The following is a 21023-nucleotide window of genomic DNA, read 5'->3' on the forward strand; positions in this document are numbered from 1 at the left end:
AGTTTGACCACACGATGGCAGCATTTTTATTGACAAGCAATAATAAGGTGCGCAATATGTGTTTCGGTGATTTGTAATGTTAGTAGAAAAATAACTGACATTTGGAAAATAATTTCTCAGAAAACTCAACTAACACTATTTTGAATAATGTGCGATAATACAAGGATATGGAACCCATGGAACTTATTTGTCAGATAATAGTAAATTTTGCTTATAAACAGAACAGAAGAGTGAATCAGTCACTGGGGAAAAATAGGGATCAAGAACGGCCGGATATAAGCCATAGAACTTTAATTCCTCATAACGAGGGAACAGGCAGCACCGGTTATATCAGCCCGGTAATTAACCAAGACTGTGGCTGCGGTTGAGGGGCGTGGTTGGTCCACAGTCAGGTCTGCGTACAGTTACCTGAAACGAGCGAGAGGGAGCCCCTCCCCGAAAAGAAAGCCCGTCCTTTCTCCCACCAGGAGTGCCATCTGAGACACGTTCAGTGCTGTAGGTATGAGCCCAGCGATACATGTTAACATGAACAGGAAAAATCTGCTACAGGTCAGTCATTCCTCAAGAGCTTATTATAAATCCAGAAGATCTTATGACAGTTTGGTGACTCACAGTGAATCTGGGGAGTAAAAAGAAATTTAAATAAATGTGACTAGAGATCATTAGTAAATATGTTTAAGAGTGCTATTCAAGTTACATGTTCAAGTAATTTTACTTTGGGAAACATGCCTTTTGTCACAGATTTTGTATAATCAAATCTTGGACTTGGATTCCACCTGCAACTTTCTGTGATTATAAGGTGATAAAAAGTAAAAATCTGTGATTTTTGTTTAATCAATCATACAGCGTATATCTTGCCACGTTTTAGAATAAAAGATCCTTCCATTACATTTATTAGTAGATTTGTGTTATTTAGGAATTTTAGAAATTAATTTTCTTATAGTAATGCTCTGACGAGTCTCTGCCAGGGAAACACCTTTATTTCTGTACCGTATTTAAGATTTGTTTATTGCCAAGTTGCTTATTTAGCTAAATAAAACATGAAGGTATCTTGAAAAGGCTGTATGTGTGTAAAAATAGGCATGGGAGTTGCACTTTAAGACACTGATTCAGAGAAGCTGCTTAGCATGTAACTGAAGCACAGCCTTTTAACCTTGCAAACAATATGGAGGGTTTGAAGGAATCTGTGTTAAATGACTTAAATATATAAATACATTCCAAGGCAGTTAAATATTTTACCTGCTGTATTCAGAGTAAGAAGTAACTGTTAATTTGTAGGTCATGTCAGTATCTTGCAATCTGAAATGAGTAAAAAATGTTTAGGACCTTTTTTTGTTAAATCTTTGTCCTTGAGTCACATGCAATACATTGATTTTTCATCTAGTAGAAATCTTTATTAGGATAGATTGAGCTGCTGACTGAACTGCACAATTGAAATCACATTATACTTAATGGTTTAACTGAACTCTTGCTTTATTAGTATTAGAAATTATTGTGGTGATAAAAATGACTAATTGCATCTAAATATCTTTTGATATTTTGCTCCTTAAAACAAATAAAACAGTGTTAATCATATAAATCAGTGACTATTAATATATTTCCTTTGAAAAAAATTAACTGAACCACCAATTAACCTAAACACAATTTTTATAATATACGCTGTTCATTTCATAGAAAGGAATGAAAATTTTTATCCTAGTTTAACATATAACTAATTAAAATCAGGCAATGCATAATATTAATAGTATTATTAATATTATACTCACACTTTATTAATTGTGCATGTGGACCCAAAATCGTCATACACAGTGAAACCAAGACTTCCAATAAATTCTCTAGACCCATTGACTACCCTGAGCTATCATAAGGCATGGAAATGATTTACTGACTGTTATGTAAACTGACTGTTATTTAATAGTTCCTGCTAACTAAATTTTAACCAGGCTGTAGCTCGCTACATGTAACTATCTGAATATGTATCTGTTAAACAAAAGCCAAAGCATGGAAAAGGTGTGCTTAGTGAAAGAGTCACACTGAAGCATGTCTATGGTTTCCTGAGTCAATTATTCAACTATCTGCAGTAATGCAGAAATACAGCTGCATGGCCAATGCGCCAAGGCCTCATGGCCTGACTGCTGCACGGACTCCGTCTGCTGCACTGACTCTTTCTGCTGCACAGACTCCTCCTGGCCCATAGACACTTCATAGACACTTTCACACTGATCTTACATTCGAGATGCAATGACTGCTGTGCTGATTAGCACCCACAGCAAAATGCAGCACGTGGCTTACTTCTTACCTAGGATTGCCTGTGTTCACTGTGCAATTAAGAAATCAATGTGTGTATTCTGCAGGGGACAGCCAGCAATGAGACAGAAATTCAGGCCTCCCGTCCCGAAGGAAGGCACTTTAGTCCTAATAACAGTTTGCCTGTGAGAAACTCATTCACCGTTTCATGCTCAAAAGATCACATGCATTTCACGGCAAATATTACACAGTTATGACTATTCATTGATTCTTGAGATCTGGGACAAAATGTATTATTCATAGAAATAACCAAAAGACTAAACAGGAAATAATATGTGACCAGTGCCTGAAAAACCATTGTCATGAAGCATTATATTACAACAGCTTAAAAGGAATTAAAAGTAATGTAAACTTAAACATCATAATTACTATGTGTAAGTAGCTTACTAAATAATTTCAGGAGTATCTAAAGTTACAATTAAAGAATGATATTAATGTACTTTCTAGCTGACTGAACTTGTATGCTGAGTTTTTATCAACACCATAATAAAATAAATAATAATAAAATAAAAAACAAGAATAATTGTGGGTAGCTAAAACTTCTAGAACCCCTCTACCAGTTTCTTGTTCTTCCTCATGCTATGAGACTGCGCTAGCTCTGCTAAGTTTTTTAATATTCTTTTCCTTTCATACCTATTTGTTAAGATGTGTGTCACAACCATAGTGTGTCAACAGAATAATCAATGAAGTACAAGATTCTTGTGAAATTTTCCGTAAAAAAGACTTAACTTTAGTAGTTCCAAGAGGTCACTATCAAATGAGGATAAACAAGATGGCTCCTACGAGAAACACGTGTTGTTAGAGGAAATATGATATTTTGTCAACTCCTTCAGATGACTATTCTAACTTTTTAAAGGTGATATGATTCATGTGAAAACAGATTAACAGAAATTAAGCGGTAGTTATTATAGGCACAATGTCTCAGTGGGCCTGTGTTCATAGTGGGGTACCGCAGGGTTCAATTTTAGGACCACTGTTATTCCTAATTTACATTAACAATATTGACACCAATATATACAGTAGACAGGTTACATTTGCAGACAACACCAAGGTGGGTGGTGTAGCAGATACTGAATTAGCAGCACAGAAGCTACAGTGGGACCTTGGTTTAATTAGCAACTGGGCTGATACCTGGCAGATGAAATTTAGTGTAGACAAATGTAAGGTAATCCATGCAAGGAGCAGAAATATAAAGTACAGATATTTTATGGATTCCACTGAAATAAAGGTAGCTGATTATGAGAAACACCTTGATGTGTATGCTGCTTCCATATCCCACTCTCACCAGTGTCAGGAAGCAATTTAAAAGGCCAATAGCATGTTGGGTTACATCTCTAGGTGTATGGAGTTTAAGTCAAGGGAGGTGATACTAAGACTATACAGTTCCTTGGTAAGTGTCACGCCCTGCTCGTCCGCTCCTCCCGTGTGCCACGGCCCCTCGGTACCTCATGTGGAATCTCTGTGTTTACCAGCTGTTTCTGCTACTTGTTGATTAGTTCAATGTATTCAAGTCTGTGTTAGGTATGTCTTCCCCAGTCCATTCATTAACGTTGTTGTGTGTTTCAAGTGTGTTAGCCCTGATTAAATCCCGTGTTTATCCGTTCCCACGACTCCCTTCACTTGTTTCCCAGCTCCATACGTGACAGTAAGACCCCACCTAGAAATTTGTCTGCAGGTTTGGTCACCTTACCTTAAAAAGGACATCACTGCCTTAGAAAGGGTTCGACACAGGGCTACAAGAATGATTCCATTAGCTGAGCTGAATCTGTTCAGCCTCAAGCAAATGAGATCAAGGGGGGACATGATCCAGGTATATAAGATTCTAACAGGTCTGGATGCTGTTCAACCAAATAGTTACTTCAATATTAGTTGAAATACAAGAACTCGTGGCCATAGGTGGAAATTAGTGGGAGAACATTTTAAACTGGATTTGAGAAAGCACTTCTTTACAGAACGTGTAGAGTATGGGATAGTCTTCCTGTTAGTGTATTGCAAGCTAAAAGCTTAGGTACCTTTAAATCTGAGTTAGATAAGATTTTAACAACACTGAGCTACTAATTGAGTTCTCCCCAAAGCAAGCTTGTTGGGCCGAATGGCCTCGTCTCGTGTGTGAATTTCTTATGTTCTTATGTAGGTGTACATAATTAAGAGAACCAAGAAACTGCTAAAAGTCAAAATATCTGTGATGTTAATTCAAAATTATTTTATAGAAATATCTATGTCTGATGGTGTTGACAAAAATCGAGTACTGATCCAGCAAACATGTAATTTATAAAAAATTACATAATATGTTAGGATATCCAATATATAGGATAAAGGTAGCTGATTACGAGAAAGATCTAGGTATGTATGTTGATGCTTCCATGTCCCACTCTCGCCAGTGTGGGGAAGCAATAAAAAAGGCCAATAGAATGTTGGGTTATATCTCTAGGTGTGTGGAGTTTAAGTCAAGGGAGGTCATGTTACACTTATATAATTCCTTGGTAAGACCCCACCTAGAATACTGTGTGCAGGTTTGGTCACCATACCTCAAGAAGGACATTGCTGCTTTAGAAAAGGTGCAACGAAGAGCTACGAGAATGATTCCTGGTCTTAGAGGAATGTCTTATGAGGAGAGGTTAGCGGAACTGAATCTGTTTAGCCTTGAGCAAAGGAGACTAAGGGGGGATATGATTCAGGTCTATAAGATTCTAACGGGTCTGGATGCTGTTCAGCCAAATGACTATTTCAATATTAGTCTAAATACTAGAACTCGTGGCCATAAGTGGAAATTAGCGGGAGAACATTTTAAAACAAATTTGAGGAAGCACTTCTTTACACAGCGTGTAGTTAGAGTATGGAATAGTCTTCCTGCTAGTGTAGTGGAAGCTAAAACCCTGGGTTCCTTTAAATCAGAGCTAGATAAGATTTTAACAACTCTGAGCTATTAGTTAAGTTCTCCCCAAACGAGCTTGATGGGCCGAATGGCCTCCTCTCGTTTGTAAATTTCTTATGTTCTTATGTTCTTATCCAAAACCTCATTTAACAAAGATTAATTATTAAACAGATTTGTTTTAGGTAATAAAAACACTTTCTTTCCTAATCTCAAGAATCACTATATTACTATTAACAGAAATGCACTAATACACATATTAATTTACACCAGAGCTACTGTTCAGTATGTTTTCTATCCTCCCTGGCTTCTGATAAGTCACACCTGTTCCTGGTATTTATCTAAAGAACAGTGTGCTGCAAAACATGCTGGTAACAGAATAATTTGTGTTGCTGATCCACCTCGCAGCATCACATTTATGTCAGCCAATCATGCAGCATGTGTGTTATTAGAACAAATGAAAACATTCACCTGAGAGACCCTGCGCAGGCAGTACGCCGAAACAGTGATCACCGCGGTGATTATGCATCATACATCGTCATATTGGCAAAACTGCAGATTCCATCAGTTTCATCTGAAGTATATGGCCAACTTTAGGAACCACCCACCATGATAATGATAGCATTAATGCTGTTCAAACTTGGTAGTATTCTAATAAAATGCAAAATTCATAAAATTTTTATATACCAGTGAGTGGACCACTGATGTCTCATATAATTCCTAGTAAACACTCCATCAATATTTATGCTTTTTCTTTTTCCAAAGTATAGACTATTTATGGGGAATTGAGGATAAGTGATTAGGCTCAGGTTTATATTTCTGTTTTGTTCATCTGAACTGATTATGTGTATGCTACTGAGATCATATTAATATTACAGATTACAGAGCACATAACATTCACCTTGTACATATTTATACAGTCAATGCTTGCGTCCCTAACATTTTTGTTTCTGTTTAGAATTTGTTCAGCATGGTCCTCATCCAGCAGATAATGTGTGAACCCTCTGAGATAAACATCAGCATTAAAGAGGAGCATAAAGAGGGCATCAAGGTTGCCACAATTGCCCACATCTTCACACCTCCGTACCAGGTCCTCACGCCGGACATGTATCTGAGACTGGACAGTGATACAGGCGATTTGTACACAACCACGCATAGGATGGACCGGGAGTTCCTGTGCCCTGAGCAGTCTGGAGACTGCCTGATTCAGCATTTCATCATCGTTGGCCCTGAGCGTGATGTTGTCAAGGTTAATGTGGTGTTGGAGGACATCAACGACAATGCACCCTGCTTCCACAAAAGTGAGATTCACCTTAGCATTTCAGAGGATGTTAATGTGGGAACCAGTTTCCTTCTGGATGACCAGGCTTGGGATAAGGACGTGGGCATCAATGGAAAAGTCCAATACTCTTTGGATACTTTAAGCAGCTTCTTCAGAGTTGAAGAGGAGGGCCCTTCACCAGTTGTGGTTGTGCAAGGCGAGTTGGACCGGGAAACCCAGAGCATCCATCGTATGATCCTTTTTGCCACTGACTATGGATTCCCACCACAGACTGGCACCACCATTTTAGTTGTGGAAGTGAGGGACATCAACGACAATTGCCCAACATTTCCCTCTGACGCCCCTCAAACTGCTACCATTCAAGAAAACTCACCCAGGGGCACAGTGGTCACCCAAGTCAAAGCAATCGATCCTGATCTCGGCCCCAATGCTGCAATCACGTATTCCTACAGCCCAAAGACCTCCAGAAGGTCTCAGGTATTGTTTGACCTTGACCAGGACACTGGCCAGATCACTTTGTCCAGCACCATTAAGAGCGGTGATGCCTCTGAGCATCGCCTGAAAGTCCAGGCATCAGGTCCACTTTGCTCCCCTGCAGCTGCTGAAATAAATGTATCAATTCTGAGAGCGGTTAGCCGGCAGCCAGTAATCAATATCAAGTTAATAGCAGAACACTCAAACCACACTATCTTGTTAAAGGAGAACAAGCCCTCCACAATTCTGGCCGTTTTAGAACTGAGTGAATTGTTTACAGGTACCCTATGTATTGATGGCAAAGTGCCATTTTTATTAAAACCACAAGATGGAAGATACCATTTGTTTTCATCAAAGCCACTTGACTTTGAGCAGAAAAGCAAATATTATGTCTCCATATCTGTGAACAGTACTCCCATCACTAATCACAAAATAATTATTCCAGTCCAGGTGGAAGATGTTAATGATAATGTCCCTCAGTTCCACCAAATCCTGTATGAAGTATATGTTTCTGAGAATAACGTGCCTGGAGTTTTTCTCGTGCAGGTGGCAGCAACTGATGCAGACAGTCTACAGAATGGCAAAGTGGTTTACAGACTAAGGCCTGATGTAGACGCCCTCTTCAGAATCAACCACACAACAGGGCAGTTATTTTTGATGGCTTCCTTGGATAGAGAACAACAGGATTCACATAGAATCACTGTGGTGGCCAGGGACAGTGGCTCTCCAGCATTAGAAGCCACTGCCACAGTGATTGTCAATGTCCTGGACCAGAATGACAACAAACCCATTTTCCTCAACCCCAGCTTCACCTTTTTTATCCCGGAGAACTTCCCCCTTCTGGGCCGTGTGGGTTTGCTAGGGGTCAAGGATGCAGACAAAGAAGAAAACGGGCAGGTGGAGATGCAGATGCTCAATGGCAGTGGACCATTTGTGGTGGACAACAGCCAGAGTATAATGCGTTGTGCAGCTGAGCTAGACCGTGAGAAACAAGACCGCTATGAGCTATGGGTTCTAGCCAGGGATCGAGGCCAGCCCTCCTTATCCTCTACTGCCAAGGTCACTGTCTTCATTGAGGATGTCAATGACAATCAGCCCCACATAATCCTTCCCAGCAGCAATTTTTCTTGTCTGACAGTGTTGCCAGATACAGCTTTGGGCTCCACCATCACCAGAATATTTGCTATTGACAAGGACTCTGGGATAAACTCAGATATCAGCTATCACATTGGAGCCTGTGAACCACCAGGCTGCAGCTCATTCCAGATAGGTGCCCACTCAGGGAACATCACTCTGGCTCAGCAACTGCTGCTGAAGGATTATGGGATACACCGCCTCCTCATAGTAGTCAGGGATAGTGGCAGGCCTGTTCCACTGCAGTCCACTGTATGGGTCAACCTACTTGTTAACACGTCACTGGAGCCCTGTCATGTTAACAACATTCCCAAATCTATCCCACAAATCGCCATAACAGCAAACTCATGTAAAAGTGATGAAACCAGTGCCAACCAGTCACGACTGGTTTTTATGGTGGGTCTATGTATGATGGCATGTTCTTTTTTTATGTTTTTGGGAACTGGGATAGCATGCATAAAACAGAGAAGTGAAAGAAAGAAAACAAAAAAATATGACAAAGCAATTCCATTGAAATTAATGGAGGACTGTCACAATGATAACTGGATTCATTAACAGTGAAGGGGGGTGAGATTATATATATATTGCCTGTATTTAAAGCTGTATTTTATACATTTTAATCTGTGTTTACTCATGCTTTGCCCTAATACAAGCTGCTCAACCAATGCATCATTTGTAACACAAAAATGTACATTATCACATTGTCATTAAAACAGTCGATGTTTCTGTAAAAAAGTGTCACACTTGGAGTGTTTTAACTTATTCCTAAAGGATTCCAGATATTGACATTAAAATGCAAATTCATAAAATAAGAACATACAGTCATAACATAAAAACCACTGACAGGTGCAGTGAATAATATTGATTATCTTGTTACTATGGCACCTGTCAAGGGTGCCATTATATATTAAGCAAGTGAACAGTCAGTTTATGAAGTTGATATGTTGGAAGCGGGAAAAATGGACAAGCGTAAGGATCTAAGTGACTTTGTCCAGGGCTAAATTGTGATGGCTAGGAGACTGGGTCAGAGCATCTCCAGAACAGGCCTTGGGGGGTGTTTCCAGTATGCAATGGTCAACACCTACAAAAAGTGGTCATAGGAAGACCAACCGGTGAACCGGCGATGGGGTCATGGACACCTAAAGGTCACTGATGCATGTGGGCTAGTCCATCTGGTCTGATCCAACAGAACAGCTACTGTAGCAAAAATCAGAACCCACAGTGCATCGCAGCTTGCCTTATATGGGGCTGCGGAGCCGCAGACCGGTCCGAGTGTCCATTCACCACCGAAAGCACCTACAATGGGCACATGAGTGTCAGAACTGGACAAGTGAGCAATGGAAGAAGGAGGTCTGGTTTGATGAGTCACATTTTGTGTTACATCATGTGGACGGCCAGGTGTCTGTGTGTCATTTTCCTGGGGAAGAGATGGCACCAGGATGCACTATGAAAAGAAGGTAAGCCGACGGAGGCAGAGTGATGTGCTGGGTCATGTTCTGTTGGGAGAATTTGGGTCCTGACTGCTGGAATTCATGTGGATGTTATTTTGACATGTACCACCTACCGAAATATTGTTGTAAACTAAGTACACCCCTTCATGCCAATGGGTCTTGTGCCTCAGTGGGTCAAAGCTGTTTTAGAGGCACAAGGAGGACAATATTATAGACACAATATTATACACAATATTAGGCAGGTGGGTTTAATGTTATCACTGATCGGTGTATCTGTTAGGTTAGTTGTATTCTTGAATTTGCATATCAGTGTGAGAGACTTTATATTGAAAACTACAGCATTTATTCTTTAACTTTTGCAGTTTATACAGATTGGTGAGGATATTGGAAGGTTACAAGGACTTAGACGTGTATCCTGTACACTAATTTATAAGATAATTATGAACACCACACCCATACAATTAATTAGAGGTTAGTCAGATTACTCTTCTGGGTTTGCAGATATTCAGAGGATTTGGATGTGTAATAAGGATTATGTTTCCTTTGAGGGGTCATAACGCAAGGATAAAAAAGGATAAGGTAGGATTTGTTTACATAGAGACTGCATTGTCAGTATCACCTGATATATGCCATTGTCTGTGTATGACACAGAGTCTGTGCAGGAGATAATACCCTCAGAATGCATTTGTTTCTGAATTATTAGACTAAATTAAGAATACCTGCTTGAATGTGCAGTATCAATGCCATTAAAGCCACATCATTCTGAAGAGGATCAGTTGGAAGACACATAATCACATGCAACAATTTTGTTTCCCTATTATTTACAAATCCATTATAACACACGCTCCTCTCACATTTACTGAAGACCAGAAGCTTTAAGCTTCTTTAATACTTGGCTCAAAATAAATGCTGCTGCTCATTCTGGTGGCCCTACAGTCATGAGAAAAATGAGACCCTGTACACACATGATGTTGTCCCTGAGATTTTAAACCAAAGTCCCGATTTACTACATTCAAATGAGAGTAGGTGTTTTTGGCAATCTTTTATCAAAGCAATCACAACTGATTGGTATGTAGTTTCTGCTTTGCAAGAGTTACAACATAGGACCATGGTGGATTGTTGCACAGGCAAGACGGGGAATCACCCAGCACACCCACGCAAATATGTGAGATTCTATCTGAACCACTCTTCTTCCTTCGGTTATGTCGTGTCAGCACTGCATGTTGAAATTGGCTTGCTTGCACACTTAGAAATGACAAAAAAATACTATAGGTGAAGAAGACCAACAAACAACAACAAACAATTAATTGCATACACAAGCGTGTTAAAAAAGATTTTATAGCCTGTATATTCAGTATAAAATTAACATACTATTTTCCCATTGGGTTTTCAGAATGTAGCTAAGGTTAAAGCAATCAAAGAAATTAAAACACATTCCCAGTCAGAAAATGATATATATTAGATACCACCACAATAAATATTTAACAATTCTTAGATCAAATATTAATCTCAAAATGATCTCACAGTGACATCACATCATGATATCACCTGTCTGATATCTGTGCCATACTTATGACATCATACTGTACCCAGAGGCGGATTTAGTGATTTGGGGATCCAATAGGCATAGATAGGTATGAACCCCCCCTTACCCAATATCCTTTGGTATTTTAACCCATAATAATCAAAAAAAGAGGTTCCCCCACAGGAACAAAAAAAAAAATTGAGTTTGCGTATTGTATTCATGCAGATAAGGATGGGACCTGGCCTTTAGAATTAAGGTTGTGGAATAAATGAAGTTTAATGTAATGTAGATCATATATCTGTGGATAATTATCTGTTTTAACTTGTACTGTATTTGCATGGTTAATATGCTTATCCGGTGAGTGGCTCAGCAGGTTAACTCTCTATGATCGAAAGATTACATTCTTGGTGATCAAAAGATCACCAGTTTGAGTCCTAAATAACTACAGTAATTGTAGTTTCCACTGCATCATGGGAGTTTTGGCTGACGTCTACCACTGTGTTCAGAGATTTACTGTATTTTTTATGTTAATTACTGTATTTACTTTTGGCATCAACTATTTTCATAAAGTTTTGACGAGATTCTCACCATCAAGTGGTCTGACCTACACACTCTGCCAAACAGATCAGATTGGGAAGCAAAACCAGCCTGGTAGGTGCCAAGTTCAGCAGAGCAACGCGCGCTAAAGTTAAGCTACAGTTCAGCAATGGATGCAACCTGAACCGAGCAACTGAGGTGGTGTTCATGAAGAGGATTTTTTACTCTGGGACTCAGAATAAGCAAACAGCAAAGGCAAATGCGTCACCATTATAAATGGATTAACATTAGGCAGGGTTGTCAGGACTGATGCACAAAACGGTTGCTCCTTGACATTAGCATCAGCAGTAATTAGCAGCAACTTTTCAAAAGTGACCCAGGTTAACATTTCACTTGACAGATGTTAGTCTATTGTTTCAAAGCTAAGTTAAATGTTGGCTTTATGAAACCATTGCAGTCAGGGGCAAAGTTCAGATTAATTTACTGCCAGGTAGTGCTAGTAATATTCTCCGATAGAAGTTGACAATGTGCATCAACATCAATCTTAGGTTAGCTTTGGCTAAATTAACATTAATTTGACTAGGTAAAAATATTCATGTGAACACTGGCATTTTAAACTACTAAACTATTGTTGGGTGATCACCAAACAAATCTGTTAGGGGGGAAATATAAAAAATAAAAAAAAAATGTACAATGAGCTGGTTGCATAAGTGTGTATTCCCTTAAGCTAATACTTTGTGGAAACACCTTTTGATTTAATTACCGCATTCAGTCTTTTTGGGTACACACCTGCCATCAATTAAAGTGAGTCTGATTTACTCAGTTGCATCCTACAGCAAAAGCCATGGTTTGCAGAGAGCTTACAGTGTTGAAAGGTATCCGTCAGGAGGGTGCAAAAATTTCCATGGCATTAGATATACCATGGAACACAGTGAAGACAGTCATCAAGAGCTGGAAAAAACTGTGACGTTACCGAGAACTGGACATCCTTCCAAAATTGATTAGCTGTTTTTCTTCAACTAGAACTGGGGCTTTAGTCACAGTGGAAGAAATTATGAAGAGTTCCAAATTCCAGTCACTTTTGACCCAACACCTGAAGGTGTCTACTAGAAAGCTGAAGATGAAGAGGAATTTAATCTTTCAGCATGACAATGACCCCATGCATACATCCAAAACAACAAAATAATGGCTTCAGCAGAAGAAAATTAAAGTTTTGGAATGGCCCAGCCCTAAATTGAATTGAAAATCTGCGTGGTGACCTGAAGAGGGCTATGAGATGCCATCGCAATTTGATTTGGAGCACTTTTCCAAGGAAGAGTGGACAAATATAGCAAAGTCAAGATGTGGCAGGCTGATAGACTTCTATCTAAAAAATGCTGTAATTAAATCAAAAGGAGCTTCAACAAAGTACAATCATGTGAAAAAATAGTACACCCATTAAATATTTAGTACTTTATTAAGAAATAACATATCAATATTAAATCTATTTTAAAATTATATTTGTAGATAAAGGTGATGTAATTGCATCACCTATGCAAAAACAAGAAACAAATTCACATATTTCACAAAAGGAATTAACTAAGATGCTAATTCCTCCAGAGGAAAATTTAAGACACTATGATGTAATAGCTAGTACATCCCACCTTGGCTGAAATAACCTCAATAAGACATTTCCAAAGCCATATATCAATCTCTGACATCGCTGGAAGAAAGTTTTCCCCATTCTCCGGTGCAGCATTCCTTAAGCTGTGTGATGTTTGAAAGGTGTCTCGCGTGCACAGCCCATTTCAAATCACCCCACAGCATCACAATAAGATTCCGAGCCTGGCTTTGACTTGACTATTCCAGATAATTTCCAGTCCAAATAATTTAATTTTTGATTGATCTGTTCAAAGCATATTGTTCCAAAAGTCCTGGTCTTTGTCTAGGTGGTCTCAGAAAAACTTCAGTCTTGCCCTGATATATATTTTTTTGACAGCAGGGGTTTCCTCCTTGCACAACTCCCATGTAAATCAAACTTGTGCGTCTCTTTCTGATGGCAGATGCATATACTTTGACATTAACTGTGGCAAATGTAGGATTTGGAGTCTTCTTTCAGCGTCTTGCAGTCTGCTCTTGGGTGGAACTTGCTAGGACGGCCTGACATTGCCATGTTGGCAATTGTTTTAAATGTTCTCCACTTGGAAATTATTTTCCAGACAGTGGAATGGCTGATTCAAAGCTCTCTTGAGATCTTTCAATATCCCTTCCCAGACTCATATGCATCTACTGTACAATCTTCTTTCTGAGAGCTCTCTGGATCTCACCATGGTGATACCACTCAAAACTAAATGTCTGTGGTTAAAATACGACAGGCTCCACCCAAAAAGCTCTGTAACGATGTTCTAATCATTTTTCCCCGATGTGGTGCACCAGGATCTCATTCTAGGCATTTTAACTAGTAATGGATGTCAGGGTGTCCAAATTTTTTCCTCAGTGGAAACTGGCATCATAGTTAATGTCTTCTAAATAAGTGAATTTGTGTCTTGTTTTTGCATAGGTGATGCAATTACATCATCTTTATCTACAAACATAATTTGAAACAAGATTTAATATTGATATGTTGATATTTCTTAATAAAGAACTAAATATTTAATGGGGTATCCTAATTTTTTCACATGACTGTATTTGTTTACAGGACTTTGCCCTGCTCCAGGTACCCCTTGTACTCCTTCATTGGGATACTTAATTTGGGGGTCGACTTCGGCTTTATCCAACCAGAAACCCTTTCAGCTAAGGTCCAAGGCTGGTCAATGCCAATAAATTGTGATTAAAGTACCTGTAGTAACCGGTCAACCCCAGAAACAACCCCTGCTCTATAATGTTTCTAGATTCTCACACACCACACCTCTTCTACGGAACCTGCACTGGCTCCCTGTGGCTTCCCGCATCAGGTTCAAATCTCTTTTTTTCCCAGATATCACTGCGCTTTTATGATTCGGTAGCTGCACCTGCTCATTCCTCAAGAGGACCATACAGACACCAAATCATTGTGTTCTGGCTCTGAAATGCTGGACGTGCCACAGCTAATCGATGCTATGATCCAGGATCTCATCCAAACATGGGATTTGATAAGCAACAGGAAGGCAAAGAGCACAGCCCAAACAGTTGTGGTTCCCCAAAACAGAAGAATGCAAAACTGTGGGACCCTAAGTGGGTGGAACAGGCAAAAAATAAAGGTATCTGACAGCGCTTCTTGGTATAACCTAGTGTTGATTAAAAGCAAACCATATGTGACTTTTTTAGGGGTTTCTACATATGGGCCACTAAAATATGGGCCACTAATTCTGAACTAACGTCACATTAACTTTGCAACAGAATGTTTAACCAATCCAATAGACCAGGTTTTGGATTCTAACACAGTCAGGTTTCTCCTGTCACTAAGTGACTCCTCAATTACCTTTGTGTCTCACATCTTAGCCAGTTCTTGTCAGGGACGGTGCCCATCTAGGCCGCCCCCCATGTGCCTTTCCCCCATTGTGGCCTGCAGGTTCCATTCCCGCCGGCTGCCCTGTATTTTGTTTCACTTGTGTGTTCTACATGCAGCCTGGGCCTGTGTGCAGCTTTGAGGCTGGTATCTCTGTAGTTGTGGGTTTGACACCAGCTTCACCTGTTTTGTAATTTTCTTTCAGTTTATTCCTGCTTTGGTGTTTCTCTGTCTTTGCTTTTGTTCTTGTGTTTGGATAGCCCCGCTTCTTCCTTGTTTTATTGCGTTCTGCTTGTTTGTTGGTTCTTGCCCCGTTCCCAATGTTAATGTTAGCCTCATCTGTTTATTTGGATTGATCATCTGCAGATAAACCTGATAAACATCTATAAAAATGAAAGCAAAAATACAGTGGAGCCTTCCTGCAGTAAGGAATACAATGAGGAAAAGCCTAAATGTCTCCTATGTGGAAACGTACTATCTAGTGAGATCATGAAACCAAACAAATTTAAGACACGTAAGGGATAATGTACAGGCAGCCGGTAGTTATCGCAGAAATAAGCCCCGACAGTGTGATCAGGACCCGACGCGAAGCGGAGGGTCTTGTATCACACTGAAGGGGCTTATTTCTGCAATAACTACCGGCTGCCTGTACATTATCCCGCTTATTACACGGCTACTTGCCACATAAGGAAAAAAACTGGACATGAATATAAATTTGAAACATTTTATTGGCATATTTGTTTTAAATTAACATTTTTAAACGATAATCTTTGTTGGCGCGGACTGATTTTAAACATACAAGTAGTACCGGTTATGCGTTATTACTTTGGAGCGGTCATTATTTGAAAAGAACGAACCTGCAAATGTCTCAACTGACCAATCAGAATCAAGCATTCCAGAGAGCCGTGTAATAATTTGAGATAACACATAAAGAATAAATGCTTTAAGAGGGCAATGAGGGTTAACGAGCGAGCTTTGATAGCGTTATTTGAGGTGAGCTATCTCATTGCTAAGGCTATGAAGCCACATAACATTGCAGAGGTTTTGATGTTGCCTGATAACACAGTGAAATGACCAAGAAAGCACGCTAACAGAGTGACTTATTCAAATGGAAGTCAGCACGGAAGAAAAAAATGCCAATGGTTTGACTTTTTGTGTGACCAACAAAAAATGTGCCTCCCTGCATATATGCATATCTTTGGGAAACTTAATGATCTTAACATGAGTATGCAGGGAATAAAATAAGAATATACAGTAATGCAGATGAGTGACCACATTAATGGATTCAGAAGGAACCTTGCATTCTGGAGAGAAAGCCTTTCAAAGGCAAAATTCATCCCTTTCCCTCAATTTACTGACAGAAAACAGCATCAGTGAGTGTCCCACACACAGATTATGAGTTCCATTCCACTGTGATGCAGGCTCTGTGCACCTGCCTGCCTCCGCTGTTGAACAGCTGATTGAACTATCATATGATAGAACTCATCAGGAATTACATTCATGAGTGGTTGTGGAGGAATTCTAGTATGGAGCAAGGGAGGAGTAGCCAGAGATCGCACTGTGTGCGTCTTGGTTCCTTTTGGAAGCACATATTTGTGTGATGCTGGATTTAGTAGACTTGTGTGCATGAAGTGTGCAGTGCCCTCCCCGGCTAGATGTGACTGCGGAGATGAGATGTGCACACTCTCCCACACCCCCAATACTTGACAGCTTGCAGCACAATTTGCAGGCCCAACCATGTCATTACCCAGGGTAAGATAAAATATTTAAAATGAACATTTACTCATAACATCACCTTCTTTGCAATCTTGATTTTCATAAACACCCTGTGACACCGGGTAGGGCCACCCCCTTTCTGTCGATGGTCTCAAGGGGAGTGTTGACTACAAATTCAGAAGCCTAAGGGCTAGACCTCTGGAGCTGCAGTCATTTGTGTTTAGAAAGTGGGTAAAGCACACGATCTGCAATGTGCGGGTGCTTATCAGGAAGGAACCTGAGAGGTCACATATGAAATACATTTTCTGATCTGTCTTTGTCAGTAGAAATACAAATCTTTCAACAGGCTATAGACAGGCTTACAACACATATACAGTAGTTCTTTGAGAATGAGGGGAAGGCTGAACAAACAAATACAAATACATTATAGGATTTGTTTATATGTAAGTCATGGGAAGAATGGTGCTTCAAAAGTCACAGTGGATGGAATTCTATACAATGACTGACAGTTTTAACTTATAGGAATCTATAACACTCAGAGTGAGATTTTAAGTTTAACAACTTCCATAAGTAACAAGACATGCTGATAAGAAAGAAGTATCTTTTCAACTCTTGAAAGTGATACAAAAATGTTTTATAGCAGCCTGGAAAACTTTTAGTGCCATGTAATGCTATAAAGATTTAAAGATGAAAAGGTTTTATTGTCATTCCTGCACATAAGTACACTGTGCACTTATAGGAATGTGATGTATTTCCTTGGGTCCAGATACACTGTATAAAAATAGAAGAAGGTTTAAGATATAAGTTATAAGAATGGAATTATCAATTATGATAATCAGTGATGTTACCTGGGGTCATAGGGTGTTTTAGGTCTTTCAACATCATACACCCTCACCCAGGCAACCCGGCCAGGTTTGATCAGTCCCCAACCTGTGTCCCAGCAGCGTTTATCCACGGTTCTGCCCTCTTTATCCAAAGTTTTATCCAGTGGCTTTCTCTGCGGCTTCAGTTGCAGACCTGCCCATTGATACCTAGCAGAGTGAACACTCTGCAGAGAGATCGACCAACATAACCTCTACAGCCCACCTCTAGAGGTCCGCAACGAGTTCGCCAACCCTGCCTCCTGCACTCCTCCACCAGCTCCTGGTACTTAAACCGCTTCCTCTCATTGGCCTCCTCAATGCGTTCTTGCCAGGAAACTGAGAGTTCAAGCATGATCAGTTGCTTAGTGGTATCTGACCTAATTATCATGTCTGGGTGGAGAAGTGTGGTTGTTATTTTGCTTGGGAACTTCAGCTGCTTGCCAAGGTCCACTTCTAGCTTCCAATCAGTAGCAGTAGCGACAAGACCAGTGTGTGCTCTTGGTGATGCATAGGGCTTTTCTCCAGCTCTGTGAAACGTGATGGTCTTATTACTGTGGTGACCCTTGGAGGATTTGATGGCTGCGGATATACTTTCTGCAACTGCCTTTAGCACCTGATCGTGGCACCAACGATAACATCCATCCCAAAGGGCTTTTGGGCAACTGCTAAGCAGGTGTTCCAGGGATCCTCTTCCTAAACAGCGGGGGCAAGTAGGTGTAAGACACCATTGACAGCTTGGACTAGGAACCTGATTCGATGGAAGTCTCTTTTCCTAATATCGGACCAGGTGATCAGGTCAGCTCATACTTCCTCCACACCTACCTGCACTTCGTCCTGGGCAAGGTTCTGACGCTCTTTGCCTAGCACCGTGTCAGGTCTAGTGACTGGGAAGAAACCAATGCCCGCTCGACCTGATGCTATTGTGCCTACCAGTGCCTTCTGCCTCAGTCGGGACTCAGCCACCTCCAGGGATTTGGCTGCACTCCACTTCCTGCCAGTGCGCACCTGGATGCCAGCTGATGCCACTTTGGGATCTTCGGATTCTTTGTACTGCAGGACCACCCGTGTCCTTGACACCATAAATTCCTCAGCCAAACCACCGACTGGGAGTTGCAGGATGTTACTGGTGCCGTACAGAGCAGCGCTGCTCAGGCTGCGAGGCAGGCCCAGCCATCTTCACAAGGAGCTGCTGATCTTTCTCTCCAGGGTCTCCACTGTTGTTATGGGCACTGAGTACACCAGCAAGGGCCACAGCATCCGAGGCAAGATGGAATGTTGATATATCCATGCCTTGAACCTTCCTGGAAGGCCTGATTTATCCACCTTACTAAGCCAGGATTCAAGCTCTTTGCTGGTCTTCTTTATGGAGGCATAGTCCTTCAGGCTGCAGTCATAATGCTTGCCAAGGCTTTTAACTGGCTTCTCTGTAATGGATGGGATGTAAATTCCAGCCAATGTGAAGTGGAACCTGTCCACTACTCTCCCCTTCTTTAGCACCACTGACCTTGATTTAGTTGGTTTAAAGCTCATCCTTGCCCAGGTTATGAGTTTCTGTAGGTCTTGGAGGATCCACCTGCTGCCTGGGATGGATGTGGTGGTGACAGTCAGGTCGTCCATAAAAGCTCTTATTGGGGGCTGTCACACTCCAGACTTCATCAAGGAGCCCCAGCACTCTACCTCTGCTGACTTGACAATCATGTTCATGACAAGGGCAAAGAGGATGACTGAGATGGTATAGCCTGTTATTATGCTCTTCTCAAGTCGATGCCAATCTGATGTGCCCAAATCTGCGGTGACTCTTAGCCTGAAATTGTTGTAATAATCCAGGATGAGCTCCAAGATTTTACTGGGTACATGATGTTGCTGCAGGGCTAACTCAACGATTTTGTGCGGTATGGATCCATACGCATTTGCAAGGTCCAGCCATAGCATCGTCAGGTCTCCTTTTCCCTCATGCACCTCCCTGATGAGTTATGTGACGACTCCAGTGTGTTCCAAACAGCCATGTACTCCAGGGATCCCACCTTTCTGAACAGCGGTGTCAATGTAGCTGTTCTTCAGTAAGAACTCAGTGAGTTGTCTTGAAAGGATACTGAAAAATATCTTCTCTTTGACGCTAAGCAGCGAGATAGTTCTGAACTGGCAGATGTTCTCCGAGTTCTCTTCTTTGGGGATCCATACACCTTCAGCATACCTCCACTGGTTGGCAATTCTTCCCCTATGCCATAGCAGGAGGCTTGAGGCTTCCACTTCGCTTATCTCAGCAGCTTCTTAGTGAAGTTGAAGGGGTTGGAGATGAAAGCAGCACGTTTCCTCGCCCTTTCCTTCCCCCGCCTTTGGTGCTACTCTGCCCTACGCAGGGTCTTGAGCCTCTTTCTCAAGATGTTACGAAGCTGGGAAAGCGGTTGTTTTTCTTCTTCACTAACTGCCTTGAATTGATGTCTAAGGCTTCGAAGTTCTTGGCGCAGCTGGTGTATCTTGCTGGCTCTGCAGTTCAGAGTATAGGTGAGATTGATTTTCTTCCTCTCACCCTGGCCAAACCGTTCTGCTCCATAGCTAACAATGATTGCTGTCATAGATTCAAGCCGGCAATCCACTATCCCCTTGGTTGTAGTTTCAATGATTTTACTGACATCTGCGTCAAACTGCAACCACATGGTCTGGTTGTTAGCTGGGGGCCACTTGATCCGCCTCTGTGGGACTACTCTGCAGGGATTGGGGGGCTCTACTGCTTGGAGGGACTGAGCTCTGTGGGGTGAGTCCTGGCCGGGCTCCTCCTGCATCTCACCAGGATTGTGTCCTGAGCGCTGCAGTAAATTCTCCTGCTCCCTGCATTTCATCCTGACCTGATGTATTCTAAGGCCATGTGAGTTCTTGAAGATTATATATATATTCTATAAACGGTCCCGTGGTCTGATAAATCAATATTTTTGGAAATCATGGACGGTGCATTCTCAGGGCTAAAGAGGAGAGGGACCATCCAGCTTGTGGGCAGTTCAGAAGCCAGCATCCGTGATGGTATGAGGGTGCATTAGTGCCAATGGCTTGGGTAGCTTACACATCTGGGAAAGCACCACTAATGCTGAATAATATATACAGGTTATGGAGCAACATATGTTGCCATTCACAAAAGCATCGTTTTTCAGTGAAGGCCTTGTGTATTTCAGCAAGACAATGCCAAACCGCATTCTGCACATACAGCATGACTCCACAGTAGAAGATTCTGGGTGCTAGACTGGCCTCCCTGCAGTCCAGACCTGTCACCCATTGAAAACATTTGGAACATCATGAAATAAAAAATAAAACAAAGATCCCGACCTGTTGAGCAATTGAAATTCAATATCAGGCAAGAATTTTACTTACTTTTACTTTTTACTTTCTAGCAACTGGTCTCCT

The 21023-nt window shown here is 41.0% G+C and overlaps 1 protein-coding gene and 1 pseudogene across 2 annotated transcripts; one reads left to right on the top strand and one right to left on the bottom strand.

Annotated features, from left to right (window-relative positions):
• Window positions 1–47: 47 nt before the first annotated feature.
• On the top strand, window positions 48–8789 carry pcdh20l (protocadherin 20-like). 2 transcript variants are annotated; one of them, XM_023811552.2, is made up of 2 exons: window positions 48–499; window positions 6138–8789. In XM_023811552.2, exon 2 carries the CDS (start codon window positions 6150–6152, stop codon window positions 8622–8624), a length of 2475 nt encoding a protein of 824 aa, XP_023667320.1. In that variant the 5' UTR covers window positions 48–499; window positions 6138–6149; the 3' UTR covers window positions 8625–8789. The 2 variants fall into 2 exon arrangements, with proteins under 2 accessions (XP_023667320.1, XP_023667319.1); XM_023811551.2 differs by having other exon boundaries at window positions 49–549.
• Window positions 8790–17769: 8980 nt separating this feature from the next.
• LOC111843748 (uncharacterized) lies at window positions 17770–20467 on the bottom strand (annotated as a pseudogene).
• Between the last annotated feature and the right edge of the window lie 556 nt (window positions 20468–21023).

Source organism: Paramormyrops kingsleyae, chromosome 10 (assembly GCF_048594095.1).
Source record: "Paramormyrops kingsleyae isolate MSU_618 chromosome 10, PKINGS_0.4, whole genome shotgun sequence".
Lineage (NCBI taxonomy): Eukaryota > Metazoa > Chordata > Actinopteri > Osteoglossiformes > Mormyridae > Paramormyrops > Paramormyrops kingsleyae.